This window comes from Felis catus, chromosome B3, assembly GCF_018350175.1.
Source record: "Felis catus isolate Fca126 chromosome B3, F.catus_Fca126_mat1.0, whole genome shotgun sequence".
Taxonomy (NCBI): Eukaryota; Metazoa; Chordata; class Mammalia; order Carnivora; family Felidae; genus Felis; species Felis catus.
In genome coordinates this window covers 20356979-20380983 of record NC_058373.1, presented here as the reverse complement: position 1 = coordinate 20380983, position 24005 = coordinate 20356979, and the positions used below count along the sequence as shown (strand labels likewise).

At 41.9% G+C, this 24005-nt stretch overlaps 1 protein-coding gene across 15 annotated transcripts in view; it reads right to left on the bottom strand.

Moving 5' to 3' along the window:
• Positions 1 to 6530: 6530 nt before the first annotated feature.
• Positions 6531 to 24005, bottom strand: part of TJP1 (tight junction protein 1) — a 370447-nt gene continuing 352972 nt past the window's right edge. For 4 of the 15 annotated variants that reach the window (XM_045058902.1, XM_045058907.1, XM_045058908.1 and 1 more), the window contains 7 exons: positions 22457 to 22684; positions 18498 to 18548; positions 17224 to 17384; positions 14311 to 14788; positions 12358 to 12575; positions 10763 to 10906; positions 6531 to 8075 (listed from right to left, as the gene is read on the bottom strand). In XM_045058902.1, coding sequence (XP_044914837.1) covers positions 7981 to 8075; positions 10763 to 10906; positions 12358 to 12575; positions 14311 to 14788; positions 17224 to 17384; positions 18498 to 18548; positions 22457 to 22684 — 1375 coding nt within the window. In that variant the 3' untranslated portion in view covers positions 6531 to 7980. The remainder of the gene's footprint in view (positions 8076 to 10762; positions 10907 to 12357; positions 12576 to 14310; positions 14789 to 17223; positions 17385 to 18497; positions 18549 to 22456; positions 22685 to 24005) is intronic. The other 11 variants (XM_019831950.3, XM_019831953.3, XM_023254994.1 and 8 more) reach the window with 7 other exon arrangements.

Here is a 24005-nt window from a genome sequence, read left to right as displayed (position 1 = left end):
TATCTCCTCAGGAAACCCAGGATGTAGAGAAGGCAGAAGAGAAGGTGAAGAGAAGAAGAGGAGAAGGAGGGGGAGGGGGAGAGGAGAGAAAGGAAGAGGAAGGAAGAGGAGATAGAGGGAGGAGGGAGGGGGTAGGGAGGGAAGAAGGAAGGAAGGAAAGGAGGAGGAAGAGAGGCCCAGACCCAGACCCAGACCCAGAAGGTCAGAGGCCCTGCCTGGTCAGGGTAGGACTCTGTCCTCATGAAGCCCCTGCTCCCTTCCCAGCAGGGCTGGTGACAACTTTTTCTTTTCAGTGCATTTCAAACTTGGAAATCGTTCAGTAGGTAACAAGTCTGGGGTTTTTATCGTTTGCTTCCTAATTGCAAGGCTCATGAGAACAGTAGCAGTTGCCATCTGTACAGTATTCATCATCCTGCCGCAATGGGGGAAAATGAGTAATTTTAGCATAAAATGTAGAACTGCCATGAAATTCAAATTGCAGTAAGTTGACAAGAATTATAATGTTTGCAGAAAAGCTCATCTAGGAGGCGAAAGTCATCATGTGGAAAGCAGCAGCCTGGCTGCCTGAGAAAAATGGCTGCCGTCACCGCAGGGCGGGCAGGTCCAGACCCTGCGGACCGGGCCACGTGCGGGTTGACCATTCTGCCCAGGGTGGACAGGACTGAGGCTGCTTGGTAATTTTTCCTGCACTTTCTTGCTCTTGAACATAAAATAAGCCGGAGAAAAAGGGAGGTGGGGCAGCGCCTCTGCAGATAAGAGTTATGATTCCACAAATTATCAGCTGAGTAGGCAGAATTCTTGCCAGATCAGTTATGCATTGGAGGGGATGTTTCTCTCGCCTTCTGGAAACAGGATGGTTTTCTTAAAGGGGTCCCCAATAACACCCCTACTCATCCCATAAACAATGAGCCTGGGCCCTCAGCCTGTGACCTGGTCACAGGTCCTGGGAGACGGATGACCTGGCAGCAGGAGGAAAGGAACCTTCCTGGGGATCCCAGTTGTTTGGCATCACGGCAAAGGCAAATGGGAAATGCAGCTGCCCATTTGCAACCTGACAACTGCCCTAAACACTCATTTTAGCTCTAATGGCTTTTAAGTCCCTCTTTGCCCTCTAAAGCTAAAACCATTTAGGCTCCAAATTCTTTGTGCAAAGGCTGAGCGTGTATGGATCGTTTATACTGTCCTCTCTTTACGTGGCAGTGGGCCCAGATCCTCCTGTCCATCACAGACACCAGAATTAGCCCCTCCCTAGGTCTGTGGACCCAGTGCTGCCTAAAGTTAACAAGTGGTCACTTTCACAAAGGCTGGCTGGTCTTGTGTGACTTTCCCCCAAGTACTGCAGTGGAGCTGAAAGGTGACTTAGCATCCTCTGTCCACACGGACGCTCCAGATCCTTCTGCAGTTCCAGCAGCCCTCATCAATGCAGGCTGTGTGGCTTTGCAGGGCAGGAAGCCATACACACTGGAGTCCCTTCCGTCCACAGTCAGGCCGGAGTAGCTTTCGGCTGGGTGAGCCCGTTCCCATTTGCCTATTTCCTCAAGTTACAGTTTTAGTGCTGCCAAGGGTCACCAGGAAATGAGCACTGACATTCCAACCTGCCCTTGATAAGGCCAGAGCTCTGGGTGGAACCAGCAGTTAGGTTTTACTGGGAGGGGTTTTGACTAGAGACTGTTGCCGTTTGTTCACAGGGCACGTGCCATGCACACCATTCTGTGCTGAGCTGTTCTCAGCCGCGTCCCAGACCATTCTCCAGGGTGACACTTGCCGGGAGACTCCAGTTTGGGGAAATCAGTGTATATGTCAGGACGGACCCACTGCTCCAGCAAGCAGCCCCAGCAAGCTGAACAGTTACTGCTCTGTCCCAGGGTGGGTGTGTTGTCAGGGGACAGTGTGAGAGCCTTTCTCTGGGCTGGGACAGGAGTGTGGCACGTTCAGGGACGGCAAAGGTCACTGAGAGCGAGAGAGAGGAGGAGGGTGTTTGGCTGGAGGGTGCCAGGACCAAGAAGGGGTGCCAGGAACCTGGGAGAAAGGCATCCTCTGCCACGCTGTAAACAGGTAACCACTGTGGAATTTCTTTGAAGGCAAATGGGCTGGAACCTTCCCTATCACCCAGACTTCCTGATACTAGCATGGCCCTGGGTATTCGAGTGTTCTCTCCCAAGACAAAATGCACTTCATGCCTCCTCCAAATTCTAATTGAGATGATTGAGAAGTTTGTGCGTAAGAAACAGGGGTGCACTTGAAAGAGGAACTAAGTGCAATTTGGGGTCGGTTCCTGCAGGCAAGTGGGTGATTCAGTTTCGGGCAGTTTCAAGATAATGGCCACATCCCTTCATTAACTCTATTTGTCCCAGAGCAGCAGAACATTCCCAGCTTTACTGTCAACTTCTGACCCTGCAGGTCATGGACTTGAACTTCTGGTCTCACTTCTGGGGAGACATTCACAAAAACTCTTTTGAGGGGCACTGCCTGGGGGCTTGAGGCCGGGACATGCAGAAAGCTGCTCTGGCCTTGTTGGTTTCAATCTGCTCTCAGTACTGTGCTGTGTCCCCACAACGTCCGCACACAAGCCAGGGGAGAAAGGACCAGTATCCTGCACGCCCACTCGGATGCTTCCCAGCTTCCGTGCTGTCACAAATGTGGCGCATTAACAGTTGCTACAACTAGGGGGCAGGTCCCCAAGGCCTGATACAACACTTGAACTACGTTTACTCTAATATTCAAAAACAAAGAGGAAAAAAAAAAAAAACACTTCTCCTGAGGAGCAGAGGCATGAAGGCAGGGGTGGGAGGGGGACCCCAGCTTCTCGGGGCACTGGCCCCTATTTGGGGAGCCTCCATTTGCACATCCACCTTCCTCCCTGGGTCGCTGGGGATGAACCCAGTGAAACCCTGGCACTGTTGCATTACACTGTCTGGTAAGTAACAGTCTGCTGAGAAAGTCAATTTTGATTTAAATCACTTAGCTTCAAGGATTTCTGAAACCCTACAGCTGCCCTCCCTCATGACTCTTTCCGACCGGTGAGCACCAAGACCAGGGCCCAAAGACAAGCTTCATCTTCCGCCGGACTTGCCCTCACCTTCAAGTTGTCCTCATACAACATGAAAGGGACTCATTCTTCCAGACGCTCTGGGAAATCCCAGGTCCTCAACGTCCCCTGCAAGAAGCCCCACCACCAGGGTTCTAGCTAACGGTACCCTCTGCCCTGATTTGAGGCTTGTTTCTGTCATAAATCCAGCGGCCAAGCACTGAAGGGTTTTAAGTGTGAATACTGTGCTTTTCTCCCTAACATTTAGATCTTATTAGCATACTGGTTCCCCGTCTGTTTTTACATTTTCCATCTCAGTTTCTCATAAAAGAAAAAAAGAAAGAATTATGACCGTTAGGTTTTCAAATCCACTTCACACTAGGAGGATGCCTGTGGATGAATGGTATTGTTGCGGTCTCAAAAAAAAATTGTGACTTCACACTTCATGTGAATACACAAACGCCAAAACCCCCGCACACTTGTGTGTGACCTTCCCCATGCAGAGCAGAGATGGGCTGTGCCGTGGGGGGCTCCTGTGCATTCCGTTAGCCCCACTTGTCAGGGGCACCAAGTGAAAACTGGCTTACATCCTCCCTGCAGGGAAAATACTCACGGTAACAGAACCCAATTTTTAGCCTTCATAGGTATGTGGTTTCTAAGACAACTGGAAACAGAGCTCCCTCAGAAGAGCCTAACCTGCGAAGAGAGAGCAGAGACCAAGGGCTCAGGACGGTCTTGTGTGAGTCCTGTGTGTGCCAGCTTCCAGCGGACCTGAATGCTCACCCATGGCCCGGAAGAAAGAGGCTCTACGGTAAGCCCTAAAGACAATTTGTAAATCCGCAGTTTCCTACAAAATAGGATTGGAACAAGTTTAATACATACGTTCTTTGTGAATTCTGAAAACACCAAATTTTCTACACCCGGGTAACTGTCCCTTTGCTGTCAAGTGGTTTGAAAGCAAAGTTAAAAATGCCATTAACAAATCTCACTTTAACTGTGACCCAATTTATTGGGATGACAACATGGTTCTGTCAGTTTGCACATTACGGTGGGCTTTCCCAGCTCTCTCTCTGGGAAAGCTTGGTTAGCACAGAGTGCTGGGAGTCTTCCTCCGTGACCCACCTTGGGACACCTCTGTGACGGGAGCCGGCTTCCTAGCCACTAAGCAATCTTCAAGCTGCCAGTCAAGGCAAACGACAAACCCTGGATTCTCCATTTGCCTGCATATGCTGCCACATCCTTCCTGGCCACTGCGTCCCCATCCAGGCCAGAGCCACTGCCTCCAGATCCGCATCCCCTCACCTGGACCTCCACCTGGGTGATGCCAGATGTGTGCTGCACCAAGTGAAAATGCACTAAGTCAAACGGAGGAGGAATTGACTCACGTAACACGAGTGGACATTCACTCACTAGGTTTTCTAGCAGGAGAACATTAGTCATATGGCAAAGGGCAAAAACAGCCTTCTGCTTCTGGCACCAGAACTTGACCGTCTGAGTCATTTCAGTGTATGATGCTCAGTGCTACAGGAAGGTGGTCTGAGGGAACAACACGCCCTCACTCCTGTAAACATGATAAAACACCAGGTATATAAACCTTGCCTGACATCCATGCAGTGTATACATGTAAAAGCCAGGCAGGTAGGTACAAACAACAAACTGATATATATGGAAACATGCAGTCTTGTTTAGGCCTTGTGTATGTGGATCTGTGCTCACAATAAGGACACATTTAAAACAGAAGAGACTAGTACACCTGAACAGCTAAAGTAACATCGTGTGTCAACTATACTTCAATTAAAATAAGAGAACAGACTCAATGGCACATAGATCTCACACCATGTATAAAAATAACTCAAAAGGATCACAGACATAAGCGTAAAACCTAAAACTAAAAGACACTTTTGAAACAGAAAAATCTCCATGCTGTGGATTAGGCCAAGATTTCTTAGATATGACACTAAAAGCCAGATCTATAAAAGAAATAAATAAACTGGACTTTGTCAAAATTAATATCTTATGCTCTTCAAAGGACATTAAGAAAATGAACAGACTGAGAAAATATTTGCAACCCACATTATCTGGTAATAAATCCTCTCTGAACCTCCCCTGTTGATGCACTCTCAAAATAAGTGAACTTAAAAAAACCAAAGAATTCTCAAAATAATAACAAGGCAATTTACACAAACAAGATAAGCTAGAAACAGATACCTCACCAAAGAATGCATGGCAGATAAGTAAAAAGATACTCAACATCCTAAGTCATCAGGCAAACACAAATCAAACCCACAAGGAGACGGCCCATTACAGTGGCTAAACACAACACTGGTAACTGCAACTGTTGGCGAGGACGAGGAGCCACTGGCCCCTCAGAGATGGCCAATGCATGACAGTACAGCACTCCTGCAGGCTGGATGGCAGTTTCTTGCAAAGCTCAACTTCTATTCACAATAGGAGTCAGTGTATCCCACACCTAGTGTTTAAATCAAGTAAGAGAAGAATTTACATTCACACAAAAACCTAGATGCAAACGTTTATAGCAGCTTTATTCATAATCTCCAAACCTGGAGACAGGTTCACCTGAAGTTCACCTGGGGATGACAGACAGACTGTGGTGCACTCACACAGTGGGCCATTACTCACAATAACAAAGAACTACTAATGTTTGCAACTTCATAAATGGATCTCAAACACTTTATGCTAAGTGAAAGAAGCCAGACTCAAAGGCTATATACTGCAGGATCCCACTTACAGGACACCCTCAAAAAGGAGAAACTATAGGGTAGAAATCATTGTCCGCCAGGGGCTGGAGAAGTGTGTGTGTGTGTGTGTGTGTGTGTGTGTGTGTGTGTGTGTGGCGGGGGGGGGGGGGGGTTGGTATAAAGAGAGAGAAACAATGAACTTTTGGGGGACGATGAAACTGTTTGATGTATTAATTGTAGTAATGGTTATAAAACTATGTACCTCCGTCAAAATTTGGAGAACTGCACACTAAAACGGATACTTTTACTGTACATAAAAAAGATGCAACAAATAAAATAGACTGAATCTACATAGACCTGCACTTCCTACCAACCAACCACCTCTATGTCAATAGGGGGGTTGTTAAATAAATATGGCAATCATGATGGAATATTTAAAGCCATTAAAATCACTTTCTACCCCCAAATGTTACAACATAAGAAAATGTCCATGTTACGTTTTTGGGAAAAAGCAGGATACAAGACATGAATGCACACATAAATATATGTATATTTACAGAAGCGGTGGAAACACTGCCAAGAACTCTCTAAGTCAGCCTCCTCTTCTTACTCTGTCTTGAGGTTTCAGTGACTGGCACTGCTCACCTATCTGGGTGCACTGGCTGCAGGGACGTACTCCACAGACACCCTACCTGATGCAGTAGAAGGGGGACTAGGTGATGTGCAGCAGGATGCAGGACTTTTAACAGGATTATAAAGTTGCATGAAACTAGAAACTGGGGGGAAACAGACCAAACCAGCACTTTATTTTAAAAAGTTTTATTCTGCAGATTTAGAAATTTGAGATTTTTTAATAACTGCAAAAGAAATTCAGTCACACCTAATGAATGATTAACAGAATGTAGTGGTGTATTATCTAAACAGAAATCGTGCTGATGTGCCATAATAAATTGTCTATTAGTAAAAAAATACACTTTAGGGCACAGCATGGTATCACAAATTACAGTCAGGATACTTCGCAAGAATTTAATCAAACTAGAGAATTCTGAGTAACTGTATCTTTTAAATGCAGCACTTTTAAAAATGTAACAACTCTGTGCATTCTTTTTTTTTTTTAAAAAATGACCTTGTAGGTGTCATAGAAATGCTGCTTTATTGCTGCAGAGGTCAAAGTTCAAGGCTCAAGAGGTACAGGAGAGAGATACAAAGGTAGCCTTAAGAAACTCGGTTTTGTTTATGTATAAAAAAAGGTAAAGTTTATAAAAGTTAATTTACAAACCAAGAACAAAAGTGGTATGCACGCGTTATGTACAAGCATCCTTGAAACATCAAAATTTTCAAATGCATAGCCAAAAAGAACAGAAAACCACCACTGCCCCTTGGAGGAAGAAAAGAAAAATCCCCAAATCACACCATTTTTTTCTTCTGGGTGATTATACATTTCTGAAACCACCAAATCCACAATTTACTCAATCTTTTTCATGATACAGTATCTAGATGTGCACAAAAGCCATAAAAACTTAGTAATACACGGAGAGAATGATCTAAGAATTAAAAACATGAGGGTAAGGCATTCCTGCTGGTTAGTATGTTTGTGGTGATATGGTTAATTTATAGATCCAAAGAAGCCACAGAACCAGTCTCACATGCTTTGGTGTCCTTCCCTAAAAAAATGTGTTTTCATATACAATAAGTAATTGTCTTCACTTGACTCCCCCCACCCCCTGCCAAAAAGAGCTATAAATTCCCCTTGCTGTACATTTCTGTTAAATCTACTACACTGGTTTATATGGTTCCAGGTACATTTTTAAAATGTGTGCATATTACCTCATGCATAATAAAATAAAATGTGTATGCCAGGCTAGGGCCATAATAAAGTTTGAAACAATGTACTTTGGAAAGAATAGAACTCAAATGCACCCCATTTACTGGCTGGTGTTTTAACGGAAATCAATATGTGAAGTTAAGCAGTGACCATAAAAAAGTACAAAAATCATTACAAAGCAAACCATCTTTGACCCTCCAGCCAATACCAATAGTTTTTCAATTATAAACACGCAGTTTGCAGCATGTTTTCTGACCATGGGCAGGGGCATGCTCACTAATCTTCATCTGTTCAAACAAAATGCTTAATACTAACAAATCGCAGTATCAATTCTAAGAAAAGTGTAATACTTGATAGAGTGCTTCCGTTTAGATTTAGTAAGTTTAACCCAGTTTCACATTATTTAACAAGTTCCTATATTTTAAGAATTAAAAGTGGTCTATCAGGACAGAAACGCAGTTTGCTCCAACAAGGTAATTTGGATCTCCAGGAAGACACTTGTTTTGCCAGGTTTTAGGATCACCTATGAGAGAAAAAGAAGTTCATATCAATTGTGGTTGGTTAAAGTGCCAGCCCTAGTGGTCATGGGACAAACATAAACACATATACTTCCATACAACCTTCTTCTCGTTCTTCAGCATATGCACTTGTTATCAAAGCTCTAAGTGCTATATTCCACTGAGGACCCACTAGCATCTAAGGATTCAAAGTGGTTTCATATTTCTCCTTGATTCTTTATGTCTTCAAGTTTATGCCTTTTCAAACACTGAATACAAGTTGGGGCGACAAATACGCCTGGGGTATAGTTCCAGTGCCTGGCTCCACAGAACTATTGACAGCACTTCTGAAAGTTGGGACCCATTTGAATTGAATATGAGAACACATTTCTCACACTCAACTACACGCCAATGAATGAATGCCTGAAAATTCTGCAGAATCTGGTTTCTTCTGGAAGGAAGACTCTTCCTCCCCTTTACCCCCCAAAAATCAGCAAGTCTGGGCTGAGAGTTTCTCAGCCCTGAACTTGGCGGTACAACAAAATCACTTGTGAAATTCTGAAAATTCACTATCTGTTGAGTTTGAAGCAGGGCTTGGGTATTTCCATTTTTAACAAGCTCTTGTTGCTTTTGAGATTTGCAGCTGAAGCTAAGAAGCCCCAGTATCGGACACCTAGTGTGAAGAAGGCTGGCATGACTGTATGCTCTGTGGCATCCAAGGTAAGGGATACTCGAAGCTGCTGACTTTTGCCTCCCTTATACAATAGTTCTTAACCAGGAGCGATTCTGCACCCCTGTGGGATGATGTCTGTAGATGTTTTGGCCTGTCACAACTGACATCTGGTGAGCAGAGGCCAGGGATGCCACTACACAGCCCATGATGCACAGGACAGCCCCTACAAACAAAGAATTCTCATCTGGCCACAACGTCCACATTACACCAAGGTTGAGAGACGCTATGTACAGCGGGCCGTACACCGAAATGGTCTCTGAGTCATCATGGGCTCAGCAGTTTAAAACCGAGTGATCTAACTTCACAGATCTCTATGGGCAGTACTGCAGAGAACAGTCTGCTCAGGCATGAGGTAGAGTGAAAACAACTCTTTGGAAGTAAAAAAAAGAAAACAAAAAACCCCCCACTTATTATACTAATTTTTGTTGGGATCAAGTTAGTACTTATCAAAAGCTACCCCCCATGGGGGGCCTGGCTGGTTCAGTGGGTTGAACACACCCGACTTCGCTTCAGGTCATGATCTCGCGATCCATGAGTTCAAGTCCCGTGTTGGGCTCTGTGCTGACAGCTCAGAGCCTGGGGACTGCTTTGGATTCCGTTTCTCCCTCTCTGCCTCTCCCTCACTGGCGTGCGCACTCTCTCTCTCTCTCTCTCTCAAAAATAAACATTGGAGACAAAAAAAAAAAAAGCTATCCCTGACTTTCTAAACAGAAATTTATAGTAGCAAAGCATTCTAGAGCCATATGGGATTACACAGAGGAACATTTCTCTTCTATGTGAACGCACTCAAAATTTAACACAGGAAAAAGTTGTTTCAATCTAACAAAATACCTTTTGTTCTGTGGCATAAAAAGCAGGAATAACAAATAGATAATTTATGCTTCATATAATATCCCGGAAGAAAATCATTTCTAAAACAACTAACTACAATAGACCGTTATTTTAAAGACTTTCATCCTAATTTGGTTTAGAAAACAATCAGAGCTCATGCTACAACTTGACTTTCAGAATATCACGTTTTAAGTGCAGTTTTATTAATGTTAATTCATTAATTCAAACTAGGCTAATAAAATGCTTCTCAGTGGAGTCCCTGAGGAAACAGCTTTACTATCCAGTGTATTAAAATTAATTTATTAGCTTTTTCCAGAAAATGTACCTGCAGATATCAGGAAATACATATTTATATATAATTTTTAATCTTGGGTAGTATTAAAGTATATTCCTACAATTTTAATACCCTAAAGCTCTATTTCATATTAAAGCTGCATTATGTTCACCTGATTTACTAAAAATTCAGAAGCAAAACTTTAAATTCTTATTTCTCTATATTAGGTTTAATTAAAGTGATCTATACCAAAAAATATAGAATGCTTCAACTGGTAACTGATGTAGTCACCCAAAGAAGTGAGAAATGTGAAAATGCAATGGAAATTTTGAAATTATGATCTTAAGAGCAAAAAAAGCCATTTAAAAGTAGTGTGTACAACAGCAGTTATTCAGGGTTTTGCACTGAAAACCGTGGCCAAGTATGATCCCAGTGGAAGGTATTTTTTGTCTTGCAGATTTCTCTGAGGTCTATACTTTGTAGATTGAGGAATTAAAGACTGGTAACCAAAACAGAAATTACTATATAAAGGAATCATCTTAATAAGAAGATGGAAATGCCCATGTACGTAGAGCAACAAAAATTCTCCCACTGCATCTTAAAAATTTTGACAGAACAAATAATTTTGTTGAACACCAAGAAACAGCCAACCTTTGGCCAAATCATCAATGTTTAAAAGGCAGAAACTTCCCATACTTTTCCATATTCATTTATATAAGAACCACAAAGAAATTTCAAAACACTGGTGACGCCTACAAGGCCACAGCAACAGAGGTAGAGATGTGCTAACAAACAGCATGTGTAGCTCCAACAGCCCAGGGATTAATCAATGACAGTACCCAAAGCCCCCAAAGGACAGAGTGAAGACAGCATACCCGACGAGGAGTCGGATGATTTTAGAGCAAAAGACCAACCGTCAGGAGTCATGGACGCACAGTGTGGTAAGCGCAGCTCCACGGGCTTCAGGAACTTGAGGCCATGGGGCCCACACATCACTAAGGGGCTCAGCAGTGTCTCGCCTGCAGTCAAGGAGGGGGTGGGAGTGAGAGGTTAGATGACCATCTTCTTTCTAGCCCACAGTTCTCTTTGTCCTCCCTTCTAATGACATGCTTTAAAGCCAAATGCCATTAGTTCTCTATAGCAGTGACCGAGAGAAACATAATGCAAGACACATGTGTAATTTAAAATGTTCTAGGGGCGCCTGGGTGGCGCAGTCGGTTAGGCGTCCGACTTCAGCCAGGTCACGATCTCGCGGTCCGGGAGTTCGAGCCCCACGTCAGGCTCTGGGCTGACGGCTCAGAGCCTGGAGCCTGTTTCCGATTCTGTGTCTCCCTCTCTCTCTGCCCCTCCCCCGTTCATGCTCTGTCTCTCTCTGTCCCAAAAATAAATAAACGTTGAAAAAAAAAATTTAAAAAAAAAAAAAAAAAATAAAATGTTCTAGTAGCCACATTAAGAAAAAACAACAGGGACATAAATTTTTAATATTTATGTAACCCAATATATCCCAAACATTATTTCAGCATGTAACCAATATAGTAAATCTCTGAAATCAGTGTGTATTTTATACTTCCAGCACATTTCAATTCATAATAACCACAGGTAGCCAGTGGCTACACCATTCGATCATGGGGTTCTTGTATATTCAAATGTATTTTTTGTAAATGTTTCTTAGATCTTACGTTTTAAATGTTGTATTTGCTACAGACTTGGTTTAAGGGATTCACACAGGGCCAACATATGTTAGTGTTCCAGCAAAATGTAAGAAAATGAGCTCGAGTAACATATTTAAGGAAGTAAAGCAACTGCTATAAGACTCCAAAAGAAGTCATCACGTAGTTCATAGTATCGTCCTGACATATCCAGGAAGATTACGAAAAATAACAGCTTTCCTGGATTCCTTAAGTTCAGAAACACACATGGTGATACCTGAGAGGGATATTTTATTCGCCGTGTGGAGCTCTTACTAGTGCTAGAGCTGGGGTGACGAGCACCTGCCCCGAGAAGCTTCTGTCTTACAGTCGGGTGACAGGCATGGAGCAAAGCCTTTCTGAGTGGGTGTTATCTAACCTGTCTCTAGACATGGAAGGGATGAATGACGCAAAGGCAGATTTGGTGAGGTCAGCTAAGACCACCTAGCAGACCAAGGGAGGAATGCCCAAAGGCCAGTCATCTGCTGTCACTGTCACTTTCACAGTGAAAGTAAAGCCCAGTGAGTGGAAGGTCTTGTGTGCTCACCTCCACCAGCTTGGACTTCCTGTGGGACACCCCATGCCTGCCTGTGATGCCATCCCAGGGCACCCCCCTCCACAGTGCCCACTGGAGAGGCCTGCCCTGATGGGAGAAACGTGCTGGGGTTGGCAAAGCAGAAAAGGGGTCCAGATTATCCTCTCAATTGAACACTACAAGCTTTGAAGAGCACACAGGACAACTCAAGTTATTAAAAACCAAGCAGAAAAATAAAACCATTTACCTTTCTCCTTATCTAAAGGTGGGAGGATGCTGTTGTCTCGGCAGACCTTGAAATAGATTTCCTGCTCAATTCCCTCAGGAATGGCTCCTTGTGGGATAATTATACTAACGCCGGTTTCTATGGAACTCAACACCCCACCATTGCTGTTAAACACGCCTCGGGCTGTGGCCACCACGGTGTGACCATCTTCATCTTCATCTTCTTCCACAGCTGAAGGGCTGAGAATCCAGAAACAGCTAATGAATAAACCTCCAACAATATAGCAGAGTTTCCATTATGACTCTAACAGGTTGTTTCATTTTATTTCTCCATTTAATCAAAAAGGTAAGTTTTTGGTGACACATTTTACTCACAGGAGTAATAAATCATATTCTTCCTGGAGAAATCGATTTCATTTTTGAAGATAACTAATCAATTTCATTACTGAATGTACAAAGCCTAATACCTTGCTCACCCAACTACTACAATACGTTGGTCTTAAGAACCGCATTTTAACATCCATGAAATTCGTATTTTAAAATTGACGGTAAGTCATGGTTTAACTGATAGCACTTTTCTTTCCTTCTTAGTGATATATAAGACAATGGTGCATCTTGCAACTTATGGCATCTCAGACTTGATGAGTACTAATTAGGTTCTCTATCTCCCTAGGATTTTGAGCATGCACACTTATGGCCCATGCTGTCAAAGCTTTCTACAATACTTTGGTATGGGTACACCCCAGCACCCATGAAAAAAAAAGTATATTCACTTAGTACACAAAGAATATCAGAAGCCAAGGGGATGTGGTATCAAAGACTGCTTCAAAAGCATAGGCTACCAAGACTGCTTGGAGTAAAATTTTGAGTCACAACCTAAAAGTGAGCAGAAAGATGGACCGACACAGTAAGTGTGTGGAGGGAAGCTACAGATGATTCCTGCATGACCAGAGCAGGAGGGACAATGCTGATGCGGCACCCCATCCCCCACTACAGGAAAGGCTTATTACAAAGAGGAGAAGGCAGCACATTTCCATGACCATCCCTGTTTTTCGGAAGCTGGCAGGTGGCCCTCCTGGCCCTGGGTTCTGCCTGCAAGTGCTTCTGTTTCAGCAGGTGGCTTGACAATGTAAGTGGATTTGGGAGGCTGAGGTGAGCTTATGTGAGGCCAGAACAGGTCTAGAGAAAGGAGTATATGAGGCTTTCCCAGTCTCATTTGCTCAAATATATTACTCACTAAAACCATAAAAAGAGCAACCATTTTGAGGTTGTTACATTTTCTAGTATCACTGTTGAACAGAGAGTAGACAGGGAATACAGGTGCTTAGGCTTCTGAGATATTTTCCAAATGTAAGCAGGCCAAGGTTAGAGGTTATGGAATGCTATGCTTGGTTCAGAATACGGGCTCTGTATTCAGATGACCAGGAGCAGCTGAACCGGGGCTCCCTCACCCTAGTTGTGTGACTGGGCAACATGCAGTGTCACCTGACTTCAGTTCTTAGTAAAATGGGGATATTGACAGTATCTATGGACTGTACATGATCAGTTAGCTTTATTATTTTATTAATATTCTCTTACACCTCTTGCAGGACCTTTCATATAACAGCATTCATTGCAACAACCTTTTGGACAAAACTGTTCAGTTTAAAAGTTTAAGTTAAGGGGAGCCTGGGTGGCTCAGTCAGTTAAGCATCCGACTTTGGCTCAGGTCATGATCTCACAGTTCACAAGTTCGAGCCCCACATCAGGCTCTGTGCGGATAGCTCAAAGCCTGGAGCCTGCTTTGGATTCTGTGTCTCCCTCTCTCTCTGTCCCTCCCACTTGTGCATGTGTGCTCTCTTTCTCTCAAAAATAAGCAAACATTAAAAAAAAAAAAGTTTATGTCAGAATGATTCTTAAAAGTCCCAAATCACATAAACTACACCAAACTCACATTAGACAAATCACAGAGTCAAGAAAAAGGCAAAAATCTTACCTCACAGGAACAGCTTTAGGCACAGTGCTGACATTATTCATTTGGTATTTGGGCTTATCTGCATGGATGGAGAAAGTTTCAACTCCACTGTCAAACTCAGGAGGCTGTGCCACACTGTGCGCTTTCACAAGAGTTTTTGGTGAAGTAGGGGCTTTTGATGACAAATCAGGTTTATGTGCAGTTTCACTTGGCAAAAGATTGTGGTTGAATTTAGGACTTTCAAACTTGCGCTCAAATGGCCGAGCAGAACTTGTGTATGGTTTTGGTGTGAATCGATTATATGCTGGAGTGACTGTTTTCTGAGTCTGTTCACCTCCATTAACTGGAGCTTTATCCGGGAAACTTTTCTGGGGATAGAAAGTAGACTGAACAGTATCTTCTCGGTTCGGTGGTCTGAAAGTTGCTGGCTTATTCTGAGACGGAGGTGGATCTGGTTTAGACACTAAAGAATTCTGGAAATCCAATGACACCGAATTACCTGAAAAAGAAACATATATAAGCATTTAAAAAACTTCCTCAAAGAAGTTTTAATAGCCCCTATGATGTCTCTCCCATCTTAACTTGTCTCGGTGCTGAAGTCAAGGCCCAAGTCAGGGTCCCCACAATTAGAAAGTGACTCTTGAACCCTGGTGGCTACCTGTGACATCGAGGGACCAGGAGGGGCATGGACACATGTGGTACTCTGGGGTATCTTGTGACTTGGAGTCAGGGTCATGCTGCTCAGGGTCCAGGCCTCCAGAGCCTGGTTGTCTGAGTACCCTCTCCCACTGTCCATATCAAATTAGAAACAGAATGACAGTATAGCTATGTTAAAAAAAGGAAAAAAAAAGAAAAAAAAATCAACACTACAGAACTCACAGAAATGAAGTCAAAAGGAGCCACAGACTGGGAGCACAATTTGCATAACTGCACAGAATTAGGATCTAAAACCTATAAAGAACCCCTATACACCCACCAGAAAGATGCTACTAATAGGAATATGGGGAAAGCTGTGCAGAGGCAACAACAGAAGTGAAGGCCAGAATGCTCAGTTACAAGACAGAAAACCTCACTACCAGGGAAATGCAAATACATAACAAACCCCAAATACACTTCATACCCATTAGATTGGCAACACTTCGGTTCAGTAATGCCAAGAGTTGGCAAAGATGTGGGACAGGAATCTCCATGCATGGCTGGTGGCAAGGTAAAGAAGTACTAACTGAATTCTAGGAAATAATTCCAGAAAAAATAACACCAACACTATACAAAGTCTTTTAGAAAGAAAACAGGGGACATGTCCTAGGCTCTCTTTTATGAACTAGCACAACAATGATGGTAAAACCAGACAGGGACATTACATAAAAAGGAAAAAATAAACCCAAATTCCTTGTGAACACAGCAATATAATTTACTGCATTAACACACTAAAGAAGGAAAATGTTACGGTAATCTTACTACATGCAGAAACAGCATGTGACCTAATACTTTCAGCAAACTAGAGGGGAATAGAAAGGAATATCTAAAACCTAATAAAGAGTAGCTATAACAAGCCATAAAAAACATAGAGCTAATGTCGTAAGGGTGAAACATTAAATCCTTTCTCCCTAAGATGGGGAAGGCAGAGATGTCTGCTCTCATCACTTCCAAACTGACACATTTGCCGGAGGTCCCTGACAGTGCACAAGAAGGCAAGAAAAAGAAAAAGCATTTAAGGATCGGAAAGAATTAAAACTTTACCTGCAGACATGACAGTGTGGAAAGAAAATCCTAAACATGGGGTAAGATCAATCTACCAGTACACCTCTACAGCTGGCCTAGAATTTGATTCTTGTAAATAACAGAGAAATGTCTGTAGTAGCAAAAAGCCAACAGGAGAATGGATAAATCATGGTATATTCTTAGGGTAAAATAAACAATCTTTTTTTTTTTTTTTTGAAAGGGCCAAAAAAGGGGCATTTGGAGGTGAAGGCAACAGTCTCCCTTTCAGAGTGTTTGATGGAAGGCAAAGAGACATAGGACAGTTTGAGGAGGCAGCAGGAACAACAGGTGCTCTGAACAACGGAGAAATGAGCTGCACCTGTGTGAGGCCAGAGAGAAAGATGAAGCAAGCAGGAATGAAGGAGAGCAGCCACGCCAATGGCCCCGGAAGAGAGGCGGCATGGGTAAAGGAAAATAGTCCTGGTCAGGGAGACATGAAGGAGAGAAGATGGGAAAAACGCAGGGGTACAGCTGTTAAAATGAATCACCTGGAGCTGTTGGCTACTCTGCTGGGATTTTGCCACAGCACATAACTGTGAGGTGCTAAGGGTTGCAGGTTATGTGGGACTTTATGGCTTTCCTATATCCATGGATATAAATGGAATATAACAGTAATTTTTACAAACCACCAATCAAAAATTTAGATTCAGACATACCGGCAAACAAATACTACTTCCAAAAATTGAGCTGTGATAGTAAAACAGATTAACATCTATTTAGCTAAAAGTCTTTTCTGATATAATGGTTATAGTTATAAAAACAGGAGACGTACCTTTTTATTTATTTTTTTTTTTTAGGAGATGTACTTTTAACAAAACACTTAGTTTCATTGTTCCCAGCCTATATGTTTCAAGTATGTATTTTTAAAAAAATTTGTTTTTAAATTTATTTATTTTGAGAGAGCAGAGGAGGGGCAGGGAGAGAGGGAGAGAGAATCTCAGGCAGGCTCTGTGCTGTCAGTGCAGAGCCTGATGCAGGGCTTGAACTCACGAACCGTGACATCCTGACCTGAGCTGAAACCAAGAGTTGGACACTTAACTGACTGAGCCACTCAGGCTCCCAAGTTTGTATTTTTAAATGAAAAACACTTTTGCTTACAAACTGCAAGAATACAATTTTGTAAGTATTACTCTATTACAGCAGTAATGCCAACTTCCAAACCAAACTTCCTACCTTCACCATGTGCCCCCTTGGCATGCGTGTGGAGGGCGAGAGAGGAGCTGGTCTGGGCATACTGGGAGGGCAATGGAGGAGGAGGGGGAGTGGCCTGGATCGGCTCATAGCGTTTCTCACCAAATGATCTATCCGCAGTGTCAGCTTCAGGAGACTTTCCCCTATGAAAAAAACAAAGACAATGCCAACTTATGAATATGGATTCACATTTACAAAAAAGCAAGTTTTCATTCTTCTAATTATCCCTGAGTTAAAAAAAAACAACAACAAAAAACTGGAAATTGCACAATTTATTCTTATGAGTATAAATGGCTAACTCTACCAAAATATACAAACAAATTCAATCATTCATCAGCACAAGAAATGTAAAGACAGGACAGATACTTAAAGAATATTAGTAAAACATCCAGAAGATGGCAACCAAAGGCAGATGAAATTTTGGGTATACTTGTAATATTAATTGTGTTGCTTACAAAAAGGCAGTAATGGTTGGGAGGTTTAAGAAAGTCTTGCAAATATTTTGACAAATATTTATTGGCCCAAATCTTCCTTAGATTCACTACTGATTTGGTATCTAAAGTACAAATCCTTGGTTTCTGGCACAGTCAGAGCACCACAAAAAATGTTTTTATAGACCAGAGGTTGGCAAATTTTTTGTAAAGGGCTGGACAGTAAATGTTGTTGGCTTTTTGGGCCATACAGTCTCTGTCACAACTATTCGAACTCTGCCCCAAAGCAGCCACAGACAATATGTAAATGAAATGGGTGTGGTTGTGTTCCAGTAACACTAAACACACTGGACATCTTTTACTTTGAAACTGCCCTTGATTTACTAGATCCATTTTTAATTGTTTAAATAGTTGCTAGAGTAGCAGACACTGCTTGATTTTATAAGGCTCTTTTAAGTCAAATTGTGCCATGTATGCTTATTTTTCAGATCGCCAATTGTTAATACGTAACACGTACAATTCAAACAAAAGAAATCTTTAAAATAGACCCATAATTACAACACTGCCATCTAAACCTTTGCAGAGAGCCAAAGCTGCACTGGTTTTATGTGCACAAACAAAACACACATTTGGAATGTATTTTCACAGAAAATTTCATTGGGGAAGTCTACTCTAGTGATTGGCTTTAAAACTATGTGGCTTTGTTGCTTTCAGGCACTTAGGCTAAACATTTGAAGATGACTTTAAAATCTAAAAGTGCACATAATGCCAGTGACGCAGTGAGGGACACCTCATGTAACAGCCTCACATTAATGCCAGTCTTACCACTTGACGGTCCTTTTCAAGTAGTCATAGCTAGGGTAAGAGCCAAGAAATCTAGGTGATGGCAAAGCAAAAGCGCAATAGAAAAATGAAAGAAAATGGTCAATCTAACTAAGTACATTTGCAGCAAATGGAACTCAAATGTCATTTTAAAATATCAACCAAAAAATACACATCCACCATTTCAGAATCATCTGATCTATAAAAGAAAACATCACTAGCTCTCACTTAAGTTTGGAAAATCACCAATAAATCAAAATACAGTTAACATAGTTAGGTACTGCCTGCCCACTTTCCACATACATTTTAAAAATGTTTATTTATTTATTTTGAGAGAGAGAGCGCACACATGCATGCACGCAGGAAGGGCAGAGAGAGGGAGAGAAAGAATTGCAAGCAGGCTCTGCACTACTAACCATGAGATCATGACCTGAGCCAAAACCAAGAGTCAGAAACTTAACCTTCTGAGCTGCTCAGGTGTCCCGGCCCTCCACATATTTTAACTGTGCTCTAGTGAGTAGCAAGGTGCTTGAGCTTTATTACTCTTCCATCTCTGCCCACTTTGGCTTCACTTGCTAGTGGTGAGCAAAGAAACGGACTAAATAAAGAAGCAATACTAAGAATAATCAGCAGACTCTGAAGAAGTAAGAATGAAATGCTCCATTAAAAAAAAAAAGGGCTGGGCAAAAGAAATCCTCTAAGTGAAAATGTAGGAGGAAGCCGTACAACACAACAGCTGTGCTGATCCCTAGTGGGGGTGATGATGAACAGGCAAGCTGAAATATGCATGCCTTTGAAACCTGACTATGATTAACCTGTGCTCTTTCCTGGCAAGACCTGAATCCATTACCAGTCCTAAAGTAAGTCCTGGGATGGGGGGAGCCTATTTGCAAAGCTTCCATGTTTGAATCTCACAGCCTCTCTCAGTGAATGCCACATGCACATAGAAACCTAGTTAATCTTACTAAGTTTTTAAAAAGCTGAAAACTACTAACACTTATTTTGAGACCTAAAAGTCTCACAGTAAGTTGACTTTTGAGAGACAAGATATTTTAGTGACAAAAAAATCTCTCGTTGCCCTGAAGAAGCTCAGTTTCTGGGCTGGGACACATGCACAGAGCTCTTCTAGCCCTGTCATAGGATCCCGGAAACTCCTTACTTGTTTTGAAGATCAATGTCTGAGTCACTGATCTCCTAGTCTCCCCAATTCCAACCCAGCTCTCCAGAGCTGTAAGACAGGTGATATCCACTTGCTCTCTGGGGCGTCTGTCCTGTGCTACCATTCTCCCTTCTCAACTCCTACCATTTCTCAGGTATGGAGTTTTTGTTGGAGGGTGGGGAACATGAGAGAACAAGCAAGGGAGGGGCAGAGTAAGAGGGAATCTTAAGCAGGCTCCACACCCAGTTCAGGGACCAATGTGGGGCTCGATCCCACAACCCTGGGATGAATGACCTGAATGAAATCAAGAGTCAGACACTTAACCAACTGAACCAGCCAGGTCCCCTCGGAGGTATGTTTTTAAGTGGAACATAAGCACCTATTATCCAGAAGAAAAGAGCTTTGCTATTTCTATATTATACTTTAGAAAATGAAGGCCTGTAGGCAGTCTACTGGTAACAAAAAGCAGTTTTGAAATACTGTAAGAGGGCTGTATATTTTAAATGACTTTCTAATTGTTAAAGCCGTATTCACTGGGCACAACAGTACAACAGCATTAGAAGGGCAAGGCACAGAGACCCCTTATGTCTTAGCCATCACGTCTCACTCCTCATTCTCCTTCCCAAAGCTCTACCCACTGAATACCCACATGGGGACGTGAAGCACAACTACAACGAGTTTTTGATTTCTATCACAAAGGAAGGAAATGTATTAAAATGTGCATCTCAAGTCACACTTTCCGGCTTCCATAACACTCATGGCAGGAAACACAAACATTCAGAGTCTGGGGCCTATTCACAAAGACAGATGTTATGTGTTTCTGTCAAAGGCAATCTACCCTTGAGAAACCTCTGACCAGTTAAGACTCATTCCTCCCAGAGCTGCATTAATGAAAAGGTGGGCAGCTGACACACCTAGCACACTATGCCCTGTGTTGCTGGGTCCCCACCCACCAAATACTAGGCAGCATTCTAGACCCTGAATGAAAATTATACGTCACAAATACGTTAAGTCTTCTTTGTAGAAAACTCAACCCAAAACCAAAAATGCCTTGTCAGTTGATTCTCTGATGAGACTTCTTACTTACTTTTCAGACCTAAATGTATTCTTTTAAGACTGCATTCTATTTACCGAGTATATAAAAGGATGAATAAAATCTCTCTCCTTAAACTATACCCTTGGACCTGCTTCTAACAAGAACGAATGTGTTTAATGACTTAAGTAAAGATGATTACAAAAGGATACACCCTCCTACCTTACCAGAGGTGAGCTACTAAGGCTCACCGGAGTCTGGACACCCTCCCCAGATGTACTGGGCACCTCTCTAGCGTTGTGTTGGGGGAGGCTCACAATACTGGTATAAGACACTGTTTGTATTTAACAGAACCCCCACTGCAGCACCCAAAGTTTGCATTTGCATTTCACATAAAGGGCTTTCTTCTCTAGACAAAGACTGAAATAGAGGACAGTGGGAAAAAAGTTTTAAATCTTCACCTCTAGACAAAGACTGAAATAGAGGACAGTGGGAAAAAAGTTTTAAATCTTCACTTCAAATGATGTCTAAGAAAAAAGTGGTAATTATAATTAGATTTTTAACAATAGAGGTTTTAAAGTATTTTTAAAAAAATTTTTCACTCAACAGTACACGACAAATGATAGTTAAGTTCAGACAATCCCAAGCATCTAATTCAGTAAAAATCTGGGTGCTTTGGAACTTGGTAGGTCAACTTGGGTAGGTCAAACTATAGTCCCCATCATTCATTCAAACACTAATGTAGGTGCTGCTGTGAGGGGGACTGACAGATGTAATGCCTCTAAATCAGTTGAGTTCAGTTAATCAAAAGGGAGATTATCTGGATGGACCCTTTTAAAAAGAACTTAGGTCTTTCCTGAACTCAGAGACTCTCAAACAGCTCTGGATCTTCTCTCTTCCTGTCCTGTGAACTCACAACTTGTTTATTAGCAGGGTCCTACAACGGTGTAAATGAATTCCCTGTAATAAATCCACATCTGTTTCTCATTCTTGTGGGTTTGTTTTGCTGAAGTATAAACCCACCTATGCCTATGTGAGTTTCTACCTCACTCTCAGTTGGATTTGTACCCCAACAAAACCAAAGAAAGAAAAACAAATCATCAAAACCTCCAATAGACAAGTCAACAAAAGGGAAGAGCACAGAACAGGGAAAACGACCGGGAGTGGAGAAACTTGGGTGTTCAGTCCTAGCTCTGCCTGCCCATCACGTCACCTCATGTGTTAAAACTTTCCTTTCTTTTCCAAGTGTAAAACTGGACCAGAATACTTAAAGTCGTCTCAAGCTCCCACATTTAAAAAAAGATAAGCTCTTTCTCACCTTGAAGAAAAAACAACAAACTATTATCTTCCCTCAAATAATGTCACCCCCCCCTTGCTATTTTCATACTTAAAAAATAAAAACAGAAAAGAAGGAAAAGAAGGAAAAGAGCCAGCATAAAATATACTGCACAGAGAGAGGGGAGACTTATGATTCACCTAAAAATCAGGGTCTTCACCTCAAAACCTTTTGATTTTAACAACTTTCCTAATGCAAAAATTTCATGTATCAGATATCAGGGTTTAAGGACAAAAGACACACACACATATTCTAGAGCTACAGACTATGCACAGTGCTGAACCACTGGAGCCAACAGAAATCATGTATTAAATATGGACTTAACTATATTCCTTCCAAATACACTGAACTTCACATGATTACTCTACTTTATGCAACTGAACGTTTATGTTTCTTCTTATTTTTAAAAGTAAGTCTCAGGTGAAATAACTTACTTTGAAGAGTAACTAGAAAAGTTTGGTTGATTCTGAGAATGAACTGGCTTGGCAGGCTCTGAGAGATGGCCAGTAGGAATGTGTGTAGAAGGCTTGTTTTCAAAACTTCTTCGGTCAAAGTAGGAGAGTTGCTTTCGATAATATTCTTCATCCTCCTCGGGATCGTAATGATTTGACCGAACGATATCTTCAGGTGGCTTCATTTGAGGTTTCTGAGGTTCTGGGATCCTGACAATGAATGACAAATGGAACTTTTTATATGTTAATTTTACAAAGAAAATGGAATACACAAATATGTTATCTTGACCTTTTACTGCTATGATTATTCAGCATCTAGCTGAACAATCCAACAGTCAAAATGGACATTCCAAATCCCATGTCTTCATACATTTACACTCAGAAGGCAGCCCTCTTCTGGCTCATGAGTCCTTTGACATAACCTAATAAGCTTGATAATTATTTGGTCAGAGCCTCACAGCAGGTTAGAAGCAGTTAGAGAATAGGAAGCATTAACTAAGACAGTGGAGAACTTCTCAAAGTATATACATCTATGTTAGCAACAATTAATTACTGAGAGAATTTAAGAACTTGAATCCAGGATCAATAAAGGATTCTCATAGAAGTAAACAGCTCTATATAGTCCAAAGTTCTACAAGGCACAGGAAGCAGTGGGGAAGAAAGTAAGTTATTAAGCAAATTAATACCGAGCTTCCTCAACTTATGATGGGGTTACATCATGATGAATCCACTGTCAGGTTAAAATACCAGGAGTCCAAAATGCATTTAGTACACCTCATCTACCAAACAGCCTAGCTTAGCCTAGCCTGCCTTAAGTGTGTGTTCAGAACATACATGAACCTACAGTCTGGCAAACTCATCTAACACAAAGTCTATTTTATAATTAAGTTTGAGTACCTCATGTAATTTATCAAATGCTATACTTAAAGTGAACAAGAGAATGGCTGTAAGGATACAGGGTGGTTTTAAGTGTACTGGCTGTTGACCCCCGTGATCACATGGCTGACGGGGAGCTGCCGCTAAGCGGCATCAGGAGAGAGTACTGTACCATATATCACTAGCCTGGGGGGAAAAAAAATTAAAATTAAAAATTTTGAAAAGGTCTTTTATGATTTCTACTGAATGCATATTGCTTTCACACTCTTGTAAAGTTGAAAAATCGTAAGTCAAACCATTATTAAGTTGAGGACTGTCTGTCTATACATTGTTATGTACACTCTGCTTAAGTGAATTTTAGAAACTTTCCAACAAAAATAAATAGGTTTCACATCAAAAAAGGGCCTAAGCTTTCAGTTATTACATATTTATTTTATGGAAAACAGCTAATGATATTGGCTAAAGAAGACCCAACAGTAGTTTACGTTTTCATGAAAAGCACTAGACATCATTAAAAAGAAAACGTAATGTCAGATAGCAGCTTCTCTTTATTACAAATACAAATGTAAGCAAATAAAACTCATTAGCTGGGCAGAAAAACTATTCAAACCCAGTCTGTCATTTACTCACAGTATGATGAGGCTACTGTTAAGAG